The following is a 19,371-nucleotide window of genomic DNA, read 5'->3' as shown; positions in this document are numbered from 1 at the left end:
TCGATATACAAGTGAGGCAGTGATACTCACCATAATGTGTTGGAAAATAACCATCTTTGTTGTTATTAGTCAAGCGGACACCATATTTCTTTGTGTTTCTGAGGATGATGTGGGTCATATTTAAGAATATAATGGTAGCAACCCCCCAAATCCTGTTCTGCTACTTACCCCTATGTCTCAAGATACTCCATCACCAATTTCAGACCACCATGTCTATTTATGTAATTTTAGTGAATTCATATTTGCCTTTACACAATTTCGCCAGAGCCATATACCAAAAAGGGGGTTTTGAGGTAGGTGGGACATTTTGACAACTTTTTATCATAGCTCATCATTTTCAGCACATTTTTTCCAATAAGAAAACACTGATTAGAAGTATAATTCCGGGGGGTGCATGATACCCCCTTCCTGTGACTGTACTAACAGGTTTCCACCTTGAGCATGATACCCCCTTCCAGTGACTGTACTAACAGGTTTCCACCTTGAGCATGATACCCCCTTCCAGTGACTAGACTAACAGGTTTCCACCATAGAGTATATATGGTTTCCACCTTGAGCTGCTACGTCACGCGCACCTTTTGACGGCGGCCCACCGCCCACCTTAGAGCCGCCCACACGTCACATCCCAAGAGGCTCACGGCTACTTCCGCGTTCCTCGCATAGCAACAGGAGGTTTAGAAAAGAGTAGTGGACTGACTGGACATACATGATGGCGCTCGGCGGGGCCTCCTCCGTTAAGTAACGACCGGCCCACAGGGGGCCAGGCAGGCGGACAGAAACCTAAACTATTAAGCGGAGAACACTCGGACGTGCGTTCTGTCATTTACATGGGGACGACAACACCGGAGGAGCGTTGAAGCCCCCCGGCATGGCGTCGGCTCAGATCCGGATAGGCCAGCAGGCCTTGGTGGCGCTGGATGTGGCTCTGCGAGTCCCGTGCATCTTTATTATCGACGCCATTTTTAATTCCTACTATGACCCTGGATCGGGATCCTGGGCCGGGACGGCGGGGAACGTGTGTGTCCGTGTCTTGGGTAAGATGACTGGCTTCTTGTCAAGCGTAACGTAGCATACGCGGCACAAAATGACAGCAACACACACAACTAGCAGCCTGTGTGGCTAAACTCCTACGGCTAATATGACTTCATCGCGCCGCGGTCACAACCATGACGTCATTTTAAACGGGAGAAAGTGTCGACGCGGCTCGTGGCGTCACTTAATTCAGGTGTAAATACGAGATTTCTGTCCCCGGCGACGCTTTTAGTTGTCGAACAGACGGGTCTGAAATCTCTGAATGAAGCTACCGGCTTGCGTGGCTCTGCTCTTGTCAGCTGTCATTGTCAACTAACTAATGTACACTGACTGACTGACTTCACCCCGACCACAGGGTTACCGAAATAGAACGAACAAGAAAACAGCCTGTCTGACGTAGTAATAACATAGATTCCCATTTAACATGTCATATATCTTAGCTAGCTGCCTGTGTGTGTGTGTGTCCAAACAGCTAGCTGGACAGGTGTTGTCAGTGCTAGTTAGTCCTTGTGAAATATAGACCTGCATGTTTACTTTGTAAATATTCTTAAATAAGAAATTAAATCCTAAAATAATGATTATGTTCATATGCCTTTATGCAATGGCTACCAGGCAGCTTTAATGTCCTTTGGTACAGTGACTGTCTGTCACAGTCAGTGTTCTATAAACATGGTCATAAATGGGATCTGGAGCAGTTGATTTCGGTTTGGTCGTTCTGAGTAAACACGCTGTCAGGCAAATGGGTACAGAGGCTACTGACTGATAGAAGCAAGTGGGTTAGGTTACATAATGTGTGAGTTTCCCGTTTGAACAGTTACTAAACCTTTGGACAGGCCATGATCTATTTAACACACATGCAAGACAGACATTCAGTCAAATCCAGAGCATGTACTGGTCTCAGGTTTGTTCAAAATAACACTGGAAGCTTTCATTAACTGTTGTATGTATAATTTGTAGTGTGGCACTGGTAATATATAATTATTAAGATAGTACTACATGCTATGTCCCACAAACAGATCTTTTATTTTGTTATGAGAGCAGCTCATTTTATTTTTACATGCTTTTCGTTCCAGGTATGCACTTTTTCCTTGATAATACAACTTTTGACAGCCACATTTCTAGATTTACCAGCATTTGTCTGTTTTTTTTCCCGGTGGCTTGGTCTGGTGCAAGTTAAACATATGCTGTTAATGCTCATCCTTCCTCATTCAATTCATTCAAACCTTTATTGTCTCCAGACTCTCCACCAGGCCGAAGGCATGGGGAGAGTATGTTTTGCACTCCGTCCGTCTATGGACAGCTAATCTCTGGCACCGCCGGCTTGATTATTTACTCGAGTACACAGTCCAAGTACAATTTCATTTTCTCATCGATGATAAAACAAACATCCCCCCTAACATGTGATACAACACAAGTTTAGAAGCAGTTGCAGACATTTGTGGGTATGTAGGTCTGAAATAAATGTAACATAATTTAACTGGTAATATCCCATCAACTGCCTTAAAAATAAACGGGTACCAGTGTTTGTTTCGCCTGTCAGTCAAGAAGGCCAACCCACAGGATGCACTGCAGTGCTATAATGTTCACCGGATACAATTCGCAGAGCATAATGATAAACTACATTAATCTCTTTTCATCTCCCCAGGCATTCTTGTCTCCAGCGTGGTGCTGGTGCTCTCCCAGAAGGCCTTGTTTAAATTCTACACCCTCTTCTTTGCCGTCATGCTGGGCGCGGCGGCAGTCCTTCTCAACTACTATGCCACCTCCCACATCGACTTCTACAGCGCCTACTACAAAGCCGCACTGGGCTTCAGACTGGTGCCCCGCAACGGGCCGACGCTGTGGCTGGGCATGGCCGCGGTCCAGCTCCTCTTTGGCGTGGGGTACGTCTTCCTACTCAACCTCCATTCGGCATTCGCTGCTCTGGTGGTGCTAGACATCATGATGCCCCTGTGGGGGCTCATTATAGAGCTTCCCGTGGACGTCAGGCAGCTGGTGGCGGTGTTTTCTGGCCTCGCGCTAGCCCTCAATACGTTCATCTGCCTGGCCATGAAGCTGAAGTGGTTCTACTACTCGTGCCGGTACGTTTACCTGCTGGTGCGGCACATGTACCGAATCTACGGGCTACAGCTGCTACTTGAAGACACCTGGAAGAGGATCCGTTTCCCAGACGTGCTGCGGGTGTTCTGGCTGACCCGGGTCACGGCCCAGGCACTGATCCTGGTCTACGTGGTGCAAGCGGTGAGGAGAGAGAGCGGAGATGCTACGGGAGCCACAGCAGACAGTAGTTCTGACCCACAGGTAAAGGCCAGGGAGCTACATGCTGTGGTGTCATTAGACACTGTGCCGGTACCGCTCACCTTTTAAGAACTGGACAGGGTACATGCCTATTAGGGGCATTGGGCCTGGTCAAGCAATTTCTTTCTCGTAGATTTCAGAGTGTGATTTTATATATGCATTATTATAAGCTCTTACTCTGGGCAGTGTAAGGAAATGTTATGGACGTTAAGGAAATGTTATGCTCTGTTCAGTCACTAATGTAACCCAAAATTAACAAGCCACAGGCAACAGAGGCAGGTAAATTGCAGAATTGACTAGATACCTTCAGTTTTGTACCGGCCACAAGCCACATATATTCTCCAAATGGGCTGTACTAGAATTAAACACACAGTGGTTATTGTTTTCTGTTCTTATGGCCACAGACTGGAACAGCCTCCAAGTTGTTTACTTTGTTTTACTTTCATTAGAAGTATAATGTTGGAAAGGAAAAGTGCTATATAACTACAGATTGGTTGATTTTATGGATTTACTTCTATTGTTTTGCTACAGGGCTACTTGCTGAGCTGGGATGTTTTCTGGGACCTTTCCAGTAACCTCATCATCTCAGGATGTGACTCCACCCTCACTGTGCTGGGGATGAGTGCAGTCATCTCCTCAGTAGCACATTACCTTGGTCTCAGCATCCTGGCCTTCATAGGTGTGTGTGTGTGTGTGTGTGTATTGTAATATGCCATTACAATACAGTATACCAATCAAAGCATCCAGGCTTTAAAAGTATTGTTTGTTTATTTGTGCTGCATGAGACAAGCAGAGTGAAAGTGTTATATCTATATGTTGGGAAGGAGTGGTGGGTGTGCGGAATGAGTGTAGTCAACTTGTTTGTAGCCAACAAGGTGATAGAAGCTGTGAAACAAATCATAATTTACTTTATTATTATTTGATCAAAAAAAAAAAATTGAATTACATTTTAGCATTAGAATAATCGTTTTAGTGATGTGACTTCACTTCACTTGTTTTTGTTCCATAATATGAAATGAAAGCAATTTCAAGATTTTTTTTGTTGTTCAGATAACTTGAGGATTTACCACCAGGCATTTTATCCTTTTTATTGCCTTATATAAGTAGTAGTAGGTTGGCTTATTGTCTGTATCAGCCAGATACCGTTTTGCAATGTGCTAGACCCCTGGGAGATGGCTTCCTGAGGTTGAGCGCAACAATACAGTACCATCAGCTCCCAGTACTTCTTTACTTACTTACTTGCCACACCCAAACCGGGATGAAACCCATGACATTGTGGTCAAACCCGAAAGGCGAGTGTTCTTCCGACTGCTCTACCCGGACACATAGATTCATCAAATTAACCAGAAATAAATATTCAGCAGATGAATCGGTTGTGAGAATAATCACTATTTGCTGTCCTACTTTGTGCGCCATTGTTAGTTTTTGTGGAGAGTTGGATGACGGAAGTCCTTAAGCATAAACCTTGGGATTGGTTGTGGTTATAATGGGGTAAATGTTAAGCTTAGGCATAAGGGGGGAATGAATACAGTCAATGGAGGGTCTACTATGCCATATTGTGGTGACAAATAAGTATGATGTCATCTGGTCTCTGGCAGGTTCAACAGAGGAGGAGGACAAGCGCCTGGGATTCGTGGCGCCGGTTCTGTTCTTCATTCTCGCTCTGCAGACAGGCCTCAGCAGCCTGGACCCTGAGGAGCGCCTGGTATGTTGTTGTCACGGTTATCCTTTGATCAGTATTGTCATTTATCTGGGATCTTGACAGACTGGTTCATCAGCTGGGATACCCACCACAACAAGCAAGGTGTCAAGTGTATTTATTTATGTGGAAACTTGAAAGCCACTGTAACTTAAGTGTGACTTTTACTGACAACACACAGATTTGTTTTGTATCCAAGTTTTAATTGTATGTAATGTTTACTACCATAGGTCCGTCTGAGTAGGAACATGTGTCTTCTCCTCACGGCCATCTTGCACTTCATCCATGGCATGACGGATCCCGTCCTCATGTCCCTGAGTGCCTCTCATGTGTCCTCGTTCCGCCGACATTTCCCGGTGCTGCTCGTGTCGCTGGCGCTGTTCATCCTGCCCGTGGCACTCAGCTACGCCCTCTGGCACCATTACGCCCTCAACACCTGGCTCTTTGCGGTCACCGCCTTCTGTGTGGAGCTCTGCCTGAAGGTAAGCATAGGGGTGTGTCAGCACATTTCAGTTGTCTTTTAAGATGGCAGCTTGTATGAAAATGTACTAATTTACACCTGTAAACTTGTGATGTGACAAATTAAGTTGAAAGGTAGAATACAGTCCTTCCCTTAACTCACACCTTTGTATTACATAGTTCTTCCTGAACTGTACCAATTCTTTTGTTTATTCTTAACATTATACTGTATACACAACAAGCACTACTGAGTGGATGGCTTCTGCAATGTAGCTAATGTTTACTCTCTCTTGCTGTCTGCCTTTTCCACAATGGCTGTAGTGTTCATTATGACCTATTTCTACATCTATAGCAAACTGTCTAGCAGCTGTTTCTCTTGCTCCCTTCATTTCCTCCCACAGGGAATGGTGTTCATTGTGGTCAGTTTACACATTGTCCTGTGCTATTTGACTTTTGTAAATGTGTAACTGTCTCTTGCTCTGCTGGGATGGTTTCTTCATTATAGCTTTTCTTACTCTTACCCATAACTGAGTACCACAGACGAATAACAGTCTAAGTCCACACTATTGATCCATAATATATAAATGATAGATAAGGGTTCAGGACAACGAGGCCTTTTCATGGAGGGGTCAGTCTGAAATTTGGACTTAGACTGTTTTTCGTCTGTGGTACTCTCTTGGCCATTTGTCATTTTTACAGAATTGCTCTGTAGGAGGCAAGTAGGGTAAAGAAGTACATCTGCCATATTTGTGGTGTTCACGTTTTAATATTCAACTTTAATTTTACAATGGAAACCAATGAGGTTAGATCAGGCTGAAACTGTGGCCAAATTTTGGAGTCATATGTACATTATAGGTGGCTGCCTCACATACTTCCCGTCCCATGAAGTCTGAGATCCACAGGGAAGCTACAGCTTGTTTCATATTGTCATAGACTTTTGATTCACCCTGATATTATGTATCCTCACTCCATTCCAGGTGGTGGTATCCCTGACAGTGTACGGTTTGTTCATGGTCGACGGCTTCTACAACGTCCTGTGGGAGAAGCTGGACGACTACGTCTACTATGTGCGCTCCACGGGCAACGTCATCGAGTTCCTGTTCGGTGTCATCATGTTCGGCAACGGTGCCTACACCATGATGTTCGAATCTGGCAGCAAGATCCGCGCCTGCATGATGTGCCTGCATGCCTACTTCAACATCTACCTGCAGGCCAAGAATGGCTGGAAGACCTTCATCAACCGACGCACGGCCGTCAAGAAGATCAACTCACTGCCCGAGGTGCGCGGCGGGCAGCTGAGGGACATCGAGGATGTGTGCGCCATCTGCTACCAGGAGTTCTCTGCGTCGGCACGGATCACGCCGTGCCACCACTACTTCCATGCGCTGTGCCTCAGAAAGTGGTTGTACATCCAGGACACATGCCCAATGTGCCACCAGAAGGTCTACATCGAGGAGGAGAGCCGGGATCACGGTGCCTTCTCCAACAACAACGGGGGCTACGCCGAGCCGCAGGACCCGGACGCTGAGCCCGACGCCGCTGCGCCTCCCGGAGCGGACGGGGAGGAGGAGCGGAGAGGGCAGAGGGCCGCCGAGGCTCTGGACCAGGAGGGAGGGGAAGCGGCCGCGGAGGCCGCTGGCGGGCTGTCGGAGGCAGACAACGAGCTGCTGGAAGACAATGACAGTATAGAGTATGACGAGGACGAGTGGGGGACTCAAAATGGAGGCACACCCATAGAGGAGGACTATATAAATGATGACACAGACTCTACTGGGGACTGACCGTAAAAAAGAGCTATAGAGAGAATTATAAATATATCTTTATTATATTTAAGTTTAAAATATGAGAAAAAAACAACTACAGCATCTTCATGTTCTTGAATAATGTCAGGGATATCACTCATGTTCTCTTTTTAGAGTTTTTCTTTGATTTTAGGGTTTTGCTCTATAAGGGCTTGTGGAAGGTGTAACTGCTGCTCTGATTCCGTGCATGCAAGCGTGTGTGTATATTTGTGTGTGAGGTGTGCAAGTACTAGGGCTATTGTATTGAGAATTATTTTTTTTACAGCGTGGCTTTGTAGGACAAGCTGTCTATGAGAAGGCTTGACTTGGTCTGTCTGTGTATCTGGAGCTAATCTCACAAACCGCTGACTGGACCGATCAGCGCCAAATCTATTGTACACACTGCCAGTAGGCCAATGAAGTACAAATTTCTCTTTTTCTTTTTTTTAAATGTTAAAATTTATATCGGAAGTCAACTGGGCTCGGATCGGGCTGATATGCCCAAATTTGGAGTATGAGGTCATCAAAGATACGTTGATGACTGACGTTACAGGCAGACCACATGATACCACGAGATTCACATGATACCACGCCATTGGCCGTTCCCATGTGGATCTCGAGATCCACGTGATTCCATTATTTATTCTGATTTCGAATTTTATGAAGATCAATCTGAGAAAGAACTGGAGCCTTGGTGATTTGGAAAGTGGCATAATCAGTATTGCAATTGTCATATTTTGTTTAATTTAGGCACTAGCCCTAGCATCTGCACACTGTGTGTGTGTGTGTGTGTGTGTGTGTGGACCCCTGCTGACTAGATAATGTACGGGATGGTCTTAAAGCGGCAGTTCATGTTATATTGAGAGAGATGGAAGCCTGATTTATACTTCGGCATCACAGACCGAACATAGCTGGTCTATAAGCTCACAATGCGCCTCGATCTGCGACACGTGGTGAGCTAATGGATCTGCTACTTTTAGGCAAAACGAAAGAAAGAAAATAAATAAACAGATGGAAAGAATGAAAATGCAAGGAGGTACATGGGAGTGTGGTTTGAGAGCTTGGCATGAGTGAGAGAGTGAGAGGTGTGTGTGATTAAAAGTGAATTGCTACTGTAATCACCAATATACCTCTATCATTACTTAACTACTGGTCCCTTGTGTGACCTGGCTTACACTTGTGTACGTTATTGTACATATAATAATAAAACAAACGCATCAATGCTCTTTCCCTTATGCCTGATTTGTACCTAGTTGTGTGCCACTGTGGTGTACACAAATACCTGCTCTACAAGCTCACAGTGTGTTGCAGTGCGAGGTGTTGTGACCTTTGTAGATCTACAGTTTTCGGTAGAGACACCGGTACACAACCAAGTATAATTCAGGCTTTAGACTAAGAAAAGGTTGTATTTAAAGGAGTGTTCTTCAGATACTGATATTGTTCTCATTATCTTCACATCAGTGTTTAAGTGGTCAACTCTTTTTAAGTTATTTTTCAGGATTCAAGATTTGGCAGATGTGAAGACTTGCATAATTTTATTTTAATTTTGTGGAATCTAAAATGGTATATTTCAGTATAACGGTCCTCATTGGAATGTGACTATTTCAAAAATATAGTCTCATCCAAGATCACACCATCAGCCAAGGCCTTATAGGTTGCCTAATGTCGTTTTTAAACAAAGTATCATTTGATTTAATTTTGTGGATCAGTCGGTATGTCTGAGTTGGTGTCCTTGTCTGAGATGGTGTGATCTCATTGGGGAACAAAATCACCGAACTTCTCTGGAAAATCTGCCAATGTCTTTGGTCAGGGTTCCTACACATACAGTATCTGGAACGGCTATAAAAGTATGGAAAGCTAACTTGATAATTTGAAAAATTACATATTAAAATTTAAAAATGTATTCAGAATTGGAAGTAAAGCCATTGTGATATTTTGTGGAAAATTGTCATCAAAGTAGAGAAATTTGACATAATCAATAGCCTTGTTGCGCCGCAACCAAAACAAGCCACTGTCTTCTAAATCTTTAAAGATAAATGAATATGAAAGATGAAAATGAACAGTAGTACTGTGTAGGAACCTTGACAACACTGTTCTCTGATCATTGCATTTCAGCTGTTATAAGGCAGCTCAGTCGACGTTATCCCCCTTCAGTCTGCAGGTCTTGATTTCACTGACGCATCCATAACTTTTCAAACTCAACCCGTTTGAATGTTTAAAGCTATTTTGTCCATAGCGTTGACTTTAAGCCGAGGCATCTCAAGGGTTTGACCACAATGTTTTGTTCATTTTTGTTGTAGACAGTCACTGATTTGAGGAGTTAAGCTGCAAAGAATCACTCTTGTTCTGAAAGTGAATTGCATCTAATTTGTATTGAAAAGCTGTGCTTTTTTGGGGCGGTTGTTTCAGTGATGAAGGATCTTGATTATTGGGGTTGGGTAGTTCGGAAAGCTTTTTAAAAGGTAAAAGCTGTTTAATTTTGCCTTTTGTTTTAAAAAGAGATTATGTAAATAAAATAATCTTTGATATTGTTTTTGTGTCTGTTGCAAACTATCTCACACCTGGATTGAAACGAATGCACACTCTACTTTAGTTTCTCTAGTTTACCTGAAACAAATATGCAGCACAATTATAATCATATTTCACGATACAAATCACTATCACAGTTGCTGAAGTGCTGTTTATTTTACCTTTTACACCAATAAGTAGTAATTGGCCTTGCCGAGCCATGAGGCCCATAGGGCGGGAGCCTATCTCCTGTTTCTGTAGCGTGAGGCAGCTTGATGTACAAGTACACCCCCTGGATATGATGCTAGTATGTCGCAGGGACTTTACTTACCCGCAATCCAACTCTTGATGCTGAGTGTCAAGCAGAGAGGCAATGGGTCCCATTTTTAGAGTCTTTGGTATGAACCGGCCGGGTCATCAGGGCGGACACTAACCACAAGGCCACTGAGCTGGTTACACCATCTAAGTGCAGCGGTGGCCGAACGGATTGCAGAGCGGTCTTGATACCGGAAGGTCGCCAGTTCGAATCAGCGGTCCGACACGTTAAAATTACCACCGCTGAAGTGCCCTTGAACAAGGCATTGAACCACTACGATGAAATGTGTTCTATGAGCAGGGCCTGGCTGGAAACAAGTTCTTGAGCTTAGCCCAGATACCCTGGGTAAACATAGTAATCATTTCATTTCATTATTGGTTTACACCAATAGATGGTGCCATTTCATCAATATGAGGCTGAGCCATAGTTATTAAAGAGCTTTAAAAAAGGGGGCTTGTTCTCAGTTTGTACATTTTCCATAAAATTACTTAAATACTTTTAAATAAAAAAAAAGAATGTTTGATTTTATACATTTAATAAATGATAATGCAGCTCCATGATGATGCACGTTGGTAGTTGGTACTGTGTAGTGTGTAGTGTAGTAGTAGACTAGTAGTAGTGGGCTCTGGATCAGCTGTGTACATGAGGCTCTGGGGGCGGAGCAGCAGCAGTCCTGCAGGAGACAGTCAAGTCAACAGAACAGAGTTTACAAGCAGTATGAGCGGTCAACATTGAGGAGTGAGTGGAGGCGCCGCCGGGTAATACTTATTATGGCGTTTTAATAGATTTAAATAGCGGTGCAAAAATACGTAATAGTTTAATAAGGATCTAATGCTTTGGGCATTTGAGTCCGATAAAGATAATTTATCTCGGCGTGTCGCATGTGGCTGGCAACACCAAGTGTTGTGGATACTTAGCATGTAGCTAACTGTCCCCCAAAGCCAAAGACGATAGTTTAAACTCTCTTCTGCTTCTGTCAAACAGTAGAATAAGCATTCTGTTGGGACTAGCAATAGGAGACGCTGACATAGCTGGACCATGGACAACTAGTTAGACGATGTCCATGGAAACGACTGGAAGTAGTTTAGGAAATGTCCTGGTACAGTGGTAGGATACCAGACTCAACGAGGCTCAACTGACTTTTAACGGGTGACAGTCAGCCGGCGGTGCTGTTCAGTTTGGACTGGAGGACGCTCGGCCACTAGCTTTTTGGACTCAAAGCAAAAAAAAGAAAAACGATTCACATTATTTATTGACTTTTTGCTAAACCAAAGCCCCACTATGATAAAGCTGTGTTTACAAAGAGCCATCCTCCGACCCACCGCTGTCAAACAGCTGTTGTTGGCGGCTCGATCTCAGCCTGTGACACCGGGCGCTGTCGGTGGTGTCACCGGCGTGGTGTCCCATGTCCCGGGCTGTTGGATGGGGACGCTCGGCAGGAAGGAGCCCAAGGAAACGCTCAATAATCCCAAGAGCGCCAAGGAGTTCATCTACCGACTGAAGCCCAACGAGAGGACCTGTCTGCTCAAAGAGCTGCAGACTTTCGAGTCCGTGGCTATTGCACAAGGTGAGAAAACATTAACCACCACCACCATGCAGGTGAAAGGTGTATTACTGTATAAAAGCATGGCATGGCAATCTCATTACGGTTTAATTTAACTACGAATGGAACCAAATGGTCCCAAGGGTTGGTTCCACAGAGCTTCCATTTGTAATACACTCGGGGGTTACAGATGGTTTCAATTAACAACAGGATTTTACTGAATTTGAGTGTTCAAAGTTGTGCTCTATTACATCTTGTGTACTTATTTGTTGTTTGGCTTCCTTCAGACAAATGCAGCAGCATAAGTAACAATAATAATCCTAAAAAAGAGAGAACATCACCGTATGTACAAGTGCATATAATCCTGACATATTCATAACAGCGTTTTTTCCAGTTCTGTGGCTGTGCCCTAGTATGTGCAGGGAGGAGCCCACCTTTGTATGAGTCACCTTCCATAATCCAAGGCATTCTTCTGTCTGTCAGAAAGAACCATCCACATTTTCCATTCACCAAGGAGGGGAAATATTTCTCAGCCAAAGAATGGTCCTAAATTTAGATTTACATGCAATGCCCTGAGTTGATGCAACACCTCTTCACACAAGATCCGTCAAAATGCATAAAAGCAATTTCACCAGCCTCTAGGTTTTTACCTAAAAACATGTTTTGACGTGTTACTCAAATTGGACAATGATCTTATCTTGCAATCTAAACTCAAGCAAAAGCCACGCCAAGACCCCCCAGGAGTTAGGACACAGCTCCGTGACCCGTTTTGGATTCAGAACTAGCTTGGCAGATTAACTACATACAGTTAAGCTATATACAGTAAATGATTGTAAACTTTGGCTGACTGTGCCTGGCCAATTACTCTCTTCCAAATCCCATTGCCAAGTAATAATTAATTAAAAGGATCTCAAAATAATCATTGGCTAATGATTCTTTTGAGATCCTTTTAATTCATTATCCAAGTAACTTTCCAGTTGTTCATCTTGTGTGTCTGCTACTTCTTCTTTTCACTGTTAATGACTCACTCAAAGTGCAAGAAACCTAGCTGTCACATGTTGTACTATGGTCAGCATTCTGTCTAGAATGCCACACCCTACTCATGCTATAGGTAGTAGGTACGACACCTATAGCGTACATTTCATTCACATGGGCGTTTTAAAAAGGATCCCCTCCCTGTATCTCCTCCTCCCCGTCTCGTCTTCTTCTACATGAAACACAACGTACTGGCTTCCTTTTCTTAATTCTGAATTATTCATCTTCACAGTGGAAATTCTGGCAATAATTCTGATACATATAAAGAAGTGAATACCCAGAAAAGCATTTTGGATGTCAGAAATGTCATTTATGTAAGAAAGTTAATTTTAGATTTACAAATCAGTTAATTATTTAATGTTTAGCTTGGCTACAGGGAGATGTATGGCAATGTACTTTAAAAGAAAAATGCAATGTAGTTTGAACACCAGCAATGTGCTGGATCACAAAATAATTGCTACGGTATTTGGTAGCATATCAGTGTTGCCCAGTCTATCTGTGAGACTTAATGAGGTGTGTGGTGGTGGTGGTGGTGGTAGGAATTCTCACTAATGAGCTGTACCTCCATTTGAAGTTATTAAGACCTGAGGCCATGCATTCTCCAAAGGCCTTCTAAATTGGTAGTTCTCACACTTTAAAGATTTTTTGCTTTTTAAAAACGTAAAAAGAATAGCAGAGGTACAAGAGGTACGAGCTCGCAGCGCGGCACGAAGACTGTGACTGTGAGCTTGTATATGCTATTTTTTATGCTATTTTCCTATGTCCAGCTTTGAGCGTTTTGTTTAAACATGAACATTTAAGACAAAAGTGTGTAAACACAAACATGTGTAAACACAAACATTGAAGACAAAAGTGAGGAAGCAAATTGTGATTGGCCAGAATGAGATGATGTATGATGATAAGAGCGCCCCTCACTTCACACGAGTGTGAGTTTGTGAGCTTCAAACGGGACTTGCACAATAATTAACTGCTCCAAACATAGATTAATCTGCTTGAGAAATTTGGAAGGTTCACCCTTTGTCAAGTCCTGCCCGTGGTTGTGCCCCTCTTCGCACCCATTGGTTGCTGTTTCGTGGTTGGACAAAAATCCTTTCTCTCCATCCACTACCATTGAAATAACTTTTTTTTTAAATAACGTTCAGTTGCTTCGTATTGTTATTCTGTGCATTCAATTCTTATTTTAAATTTGGTGTCAGTAAAAGGGAACATCACAGGTGCAGCATGGTGACTGGACATATCTTGTTTGTTTTTAGTTTTTTCTAAAAATGATGTTTTAGCAAATTCAACATAAACAAGGTGGAACAAGGGCGGAACAAAGCCTGCTGGTTAGTCAGTCAGGACCAATTTTCTCTCTGGAAATAAAAACGTCTGGGTTTCCAAGGCTAGGGACCAATCAGAAGGATGACAAATGGTGAAATTGGTTTCAGTGGGTTAGCGTCGATAGATTTGTCCTTGAGCAAGACACTGAACCCTTAACTGTCCTGATGAGTGGCATGAGTGTGTGTGAGATGCACTTTTCACCTATGGTATACCCAAAGTAATGGGGTGCCAGGTTGAAAGTGGTTAGAGTCACATGAAAAACAGGGAGATGGTAGCAATACAAAAAAAACATGGTATTGCCTGCCTGCCTGACTGGGGGTTTGTGCATATGTGGCAAAAAAATCCAATGGCAGTCCCTCAGTCAAATTTAGTCACATATGTAGGGCTCCATCTTGCGCCACCCTTATCCCTTATCCCTAAACTAATTTGTAATTTTTTACTATTTAAAAAAACCTTTTAAAATAGTTCAACTAGCCGATCTACATCGAGACATTGTGAGCTTGTAGATCGGCTATTTGAACTATTTTAAAAGGTTTTTTAAAATAGTAAAAAATGGCAAATTAGTTAAGGGATAAGGGGTGGCGCAAGATATAACCCAGTAATCTCTAAAGACAGATTCAGAGAAGGGGAAGAGGTGTGGCTGTGCAGTCAGTGGAAGCAAACCCATGGCATTTCCTCTGGGTTTGTGCCTATGTATGTGATATGTGCTCACTCTTCTCCCATTTCCACTGATCCAGGCAGCATGAGGGAACATTTCTCTGCTGCTTTCTTTCCATTCCAAAACATAACTTTCGGAGCTCTATGGTCAGGTGGTGGGTGCAGCTGCAGCACGTCTTCCCCAGCTATTTATTTGAGTTGTCATTAGATTCTGCTCACTGAGGGGCAAATGTTTAGCACATTCTGTGATCAATCATCGTCACACCATTTTGTCCATCAGATGCTTGATGGCTTAGCGCAGGGAACATTTTTTATTATGGGTTGCCCAATGTGGAGGTTTTTGATTATTAATTTATCACCCTGATTCGGCCTGCGGTTCAGATTCTCTCCTTCCTTCAATCACTGTAGTGTGCAGGTACCATCGAGCCAGACACTTAACCTTCAGTCAGGGCAGAGGATTTGTAGAACATTTGAAGAGGCCTCGTTTGTCACTCACATCGTGCTCATAGCCTCATACGTGCATGTGCAGTGAAATTGTTTTGTGGCCAGCAGTAGAATCTATGGCTGTACCTCAGAATATTGTTTTTTTGTCACTTGATCACTTAAATAGTAATTACAGGTAACGCTGGGCAATATTTCGATCTATTCTATCGATATCATCATATCGATTATGACAGTAGGTACAGTCTATGATTTAGGATATTGTAATATTATACCGTGTTATTTTTGGCTTTAATCAGTCACATCACATTAGCACTATTTATGCTTTTTTCCAAGAAGTAAAAAAAAAAATGGTAAGAAAATTCAAAATAATATTGATATTTCCATCTAGATATCAAGGTACTTTGGTCAAAAATGTGATATTGGCCATATTGCCCAGCCCAAACGTGTAAAAGAGTTGATAAATGGTGCATTTATATAGAGCCTTTATCTAAGGCGCTTTACAGAGATTGTGCATTACATTCACCCATTCACACACACATTCATACACCGATGGCGGCGGAAACCATGCAAGGCACCAACTAGCACATCGGGAGCAATTATGGGTTCAGTGTCTTGCTCAAGGACACTTCGACACTAACTCTGGGGGAGCCCGGGTTCGAACTGGCGACCTTGCGGTTACCATCCAGCCACTCTACCCCTGAGCCACCGCCGCCCCTTGATGATTTAAGTGTAAGAGAGTGGATGATATTTTTTTGTGCATGCTCTCAGCTTAGCAGTTTATTTACAGAATACAGAGAAGAGAGAACAGAGGATTTTGGCAGCTTTCTGGTGTAAATGTATGCAAGCACATTCATGGAACCAGGGCATTGATGAAATAGACTGCATGACGTACTTTATCAGGCAAAGCTTCCAGTGAAGGCTGCTAAATAATATACATAGCTACTCTGCTGTTGTAGTAATGATAGAGTAGCTATTTATAGTTATCTCCTTCCTTTCGTCCTGTATGCACACTTTTCCCACTGCGGCCAATTAAAATAATTGTATGAGAATCTGAATCTGTAATATTGTGTGTGTGACAGGGTGGTCAACCATATCAGCCTTTTTTTTGCTGTTTTAATTAATCTGGGTGAATCAGAGGTAAATCAGAGGTGCTCTGGCATCCACAAGTAAGGGCAAAAATCAAGGGGTTAAAGTAAGTAACGATTGTGTGTGTGTGTGTGTGTGTGTGTGTGTGTGTGTGTGTGTGTGTGTGTGTGTGTGTGTGTGTGTGTGTGTGTGTGTGTGTGTGTGTGTGTGTGTGTGTGTGTGTGTGTGTGTGTGTGTGTGTGTGTGTGTGTGTGTGTGTGTGTGTGTGTGTGTGTGTGTGTGTGTGTGTGTGTGTGTGTGTAAAAAATCACACTTGTGAGAGGCGATCTTATCATCATACATCACATTCCGTGCTCAGCCAATCAAATCATCACATTCCGTGCTCAAACGGACAATCAGACATACACAAAGTTGTGCTCAAAAAGAAGAAAATACTGGAATTTGTCTTGAAAATAATTGTTTAAAAAATCGTGAGAAATCGTATTGTGAACTATAAGTGACTGTGACAGTGACTCTCCTTCTCGAGTCGCTCAATTAACTGAGCTTACTAAAGTAACCCGAAGTTAATCAGAGCTTCTCTCTAAGGAGAGTCTATGGGGAACATACGACTCCCGTATGACCACCGCCGGCTGATAGGATTCGATCCAAGGCCCCCCTCCAAAGGAGACGCACGTACATGCACGCACCTGGTAAGTACGCACTACGCAGCACGTGTGCCATCCTGGAAGGGCGACAAGCATAAGAGCTAACGCTTGGTAGCTAAGAAGCCTTAACTGAGGAGCTGACAGTCGTGGCTGACTTGTATGCTCCGGGAAGGGCTGATGGCCAAGCCATCTCCTGAGCCCAGGGTTAATACTAGTGACAGGTATCAGTAACAGGCACTCAACGTGTAGCAACTCCCAGCACCGCATAGCCTAGGTCTGAAGTTGCTACATCAAGGTTATAGTACGTGGCAAAGCTTGACGGGGATGACCAGTTTGCCGCCGCACACACATCCTGGATTGGGACACCCTTCGCAAAGGCCCAGGATGCAGACACACCTCTAGTGGGGTGAGCTCGTAACCCCTCAGGGATATGGATGGGCTCCGGAGAAGGCCGCTAAAGTGTAGAGGCCAGGGTCTCGCCCAGTCGGAGAAGTAGCGAGCAGGCCAGGCGTCGGGCTAACAAAGTTCTGACGACTCGATGTCGCAAGGCGCGAGGCTCCGGGAGCTGCAGTAGGCCGCGTGGGGAAGAAGTAGCGGCTGGTGGCTGGACCCCATAGTGACCGCCTTCTCGAGGCGCTCAATTAACTGAGGTTACTAAAGTAACCTGAAGTTCCTGAGAGGCATGGAAAGTTAACTTATTGTTGAATGTTGAGAACCTTTAACCCAGGGTACCAGTAATATAGGGTAGCACTAAGCATATAAAAAGAAAATACAGCAATGATTTTATAAAATTAAGTAAAGCTGTGGAAGCTACATGTACCTTTTCTATTCCTCGTTCATTTAAATGTTCTAAGGCAGGGGTGCCCAAAAGGTAGATCGCGATCTACCAGTAGATCACAAAGGCTGTGCAGGTAGATCACATGACATGCCCCTAAAGAGTATTTCATTTAAATATATTGAAGAAAAACAACGATTAAAAAAAATAAAAACATTTCTCCCCCTCTATTTCCCATTCCAAGTGCATTTGTCTTATACTGTACAGAATGTAACACAAACTCTACTATTCCGAAGCCCCCTCAGGTACATATTTAAACTATTTTCAGCAATGGTATAATAATTGATTTGGTGGGTAGATCTTGCCGAGCTGGTCATTTTGAAAGTAGCTCTCAAGTCAAAAAGTGTGGGCACCCCTGTTCTAAGGCCTTCATGCTTTAGGACAGGACACATGCGACACTGGTCACGAGCTGGGGATCAAATTCATGATGCTACTGTTATGCAGCTTCCGCATTAGCTGGTTGAGCCACCAGAGTGACACCATTTATCCACCTTAATACGTTGTAAAATATCAGATCCCCACAAGGCATTAAACCCCGAACCTCACCATAACCACTTTAAACCTTATATACTTTGTTGACCAGAGTTCCCTACCCCAGGGCTCAGTCTGGGCGTTGTGAGCTTGTAGATGTAGATCTGCTATTTTTGCTGAATGTTCGTCCCAGAATTTGACTCTAGGGTAATGGTTCATGTGCTTTTAACTTTACCTCTGTCTTGCAGGTAGTTAAAGCAAGCACATAATCTGTGATGGGCTGCGACCAGCTATCGGGTTGCACTTGACATTTTTGAACCGACAGACCGACCATCAGAGTGGCTTTGTTACATTCCCTTAGGTCTAGGGGTTATTAAAGGATGCAACAAGGCTGGAAAGTGAACTGTAGTTTATTCCCCACACTTTAACAAGGTTATATTTCAATAGAAGAATACAATGCAATAACTTACAAGGGTATAAATATAGGAGTATATATAAATATATCTATGTTCTTCTAGACAACCATGACGTACTACTAGTATGATAGTTTAGTGGGTTTACTTTCCAACCAAATTAACAAACAGGGCTGAGCACTCTGCTCGAGCCGAATGTTACAACTTAAACAATGTTATTTAAATTATATAATGACCAAAAATGGCTGTATGGGGCAACCCAGAGAAACAAACAAAAATAGACCATACCTGATCTACGCAAAAGAACCCTCTACCTAAACCTAGCCAACAAAAGGAAAAGAAGGGTGACAAATAATGAGACTATATAAACTACTAGCTGCTTGCAGCTATAAAAACAAATTCGACTCTGCAGCGCTAATGATGTCTCCCACTCATGTTTATCCGGGATGTGTCTGCAATCTGACAGAATGCACGGAGAAGGCTGCTGTCTTGGGGGCTATTATTGTAAGTGTATTGTACAAGTATGTGTGGGACATAAAACACAAAAACAGTAAGTTATCAGTACTAATCACCATTACCTTTGGCTTACTGTGAGTTCATTTCAGAAGCAAACACCTGATTCATAGCAGACTAATCTGTGACAGCCGGGCAAGGAGATAATCCTCAAATAAACAAGGAAATTATTGAGTATGCCTGAAAGTGTATTTCGTGCTTACGGCACCGGGGGAATTACAGGTAGAGGCTGAAAATCTCACTCAAGGATGCCTTTGACAGAACAGATGGCTGTTTTGTGTGCAGGTCCGCCTTTTCATTTTATCCCTATTCTTTAC

General features: G+C 43.3%; 2 protein-coding genes across 2 annotated transcripts in view; both read left to right on the top strand.

Annotated features, from left to right (window-relative positions):
* The first annotated feature begins 578 nt into the window (after window positions 1-578).
* Window positions 579-9,800, top strand: rnf139 (ring finger protein 139). Its single transcript, XM_079521777.1, has 6 exons — window positions 579-1,034; window positions 2,678-3,333; window positions 3,862-4,009; window positions 4,929-5,035; window positions 5,260-5,511; window positions 6,466-9,800. Exons 1-6 carry the CDS (start codon window positions 869-871, stop codon window positions 7,267-7,269), a joined length of 2,133 nt encoding a protein of 710 aa, XP_079377903.1. The 5' UTR covers window positions 579-868; the 3' UTR covers window positions 7,270-9,800.
* Window positions 9,801-10,736: 936 nt separating this feature from the next.
* Window positions 10,737-19,371, top strand: part of LOC306938854 (transmembrane protein 65-like) — a 41,157-nt gene continuing 32,522 nt past the window's right edge. Inside the window, exon 1 of the mRNA XM_079523199.1 lies at window positions 10,737-11,660. Within this exon, the coding sequence (XP_079379325.1) occupies window positions 11,375-11,660 (286 nt within the window). The 5' untranslated portion in view covers window positions 10,737-11,374. The remainder of the gene's footprint in view (window positions 11,661-19,371) is intronic.

Source organism: Electrona antarctica (assembly GCF_951216825.1).
Source record: "Electrona antarctica genome assembly, chromosome: 15".
NCBI lineage: Eukaryota > Metazoa > Chordata > Actinopteri > Myctophiformes > Myctophidae > Electrona > Electrona antarctica.
Note: the sequence above shows the minus strand (reverse complement) of the source record. Positions and strands in the feature narration are given on the sequence as shown.

Bases quoted from the DNA above. Each gene is read 5' to 3' on its own strand.
- rnf139 (XM_079521777.1), top strand. From the start codon at position 869: ATGGCGTCGGCTCAGATCCGGATAGGCCAGCAGGCCTTGGTGGCGCTG. The intron at 1,035-2,677 runs GTAAGATGACTG...TCATCTCCCCAG, and splicing joins CGTGTGTGTCCGTGTCTTGG to GCATTCTTGTCTCCAGCGTG. The intron at 3,334-3,861 runs GTAAAGGCCAGG...GTTTTGCTACAG, and splicing joins ACAGTAGTTCTGACCCACAG to GGCTACTTGCTGAGCTGGGA.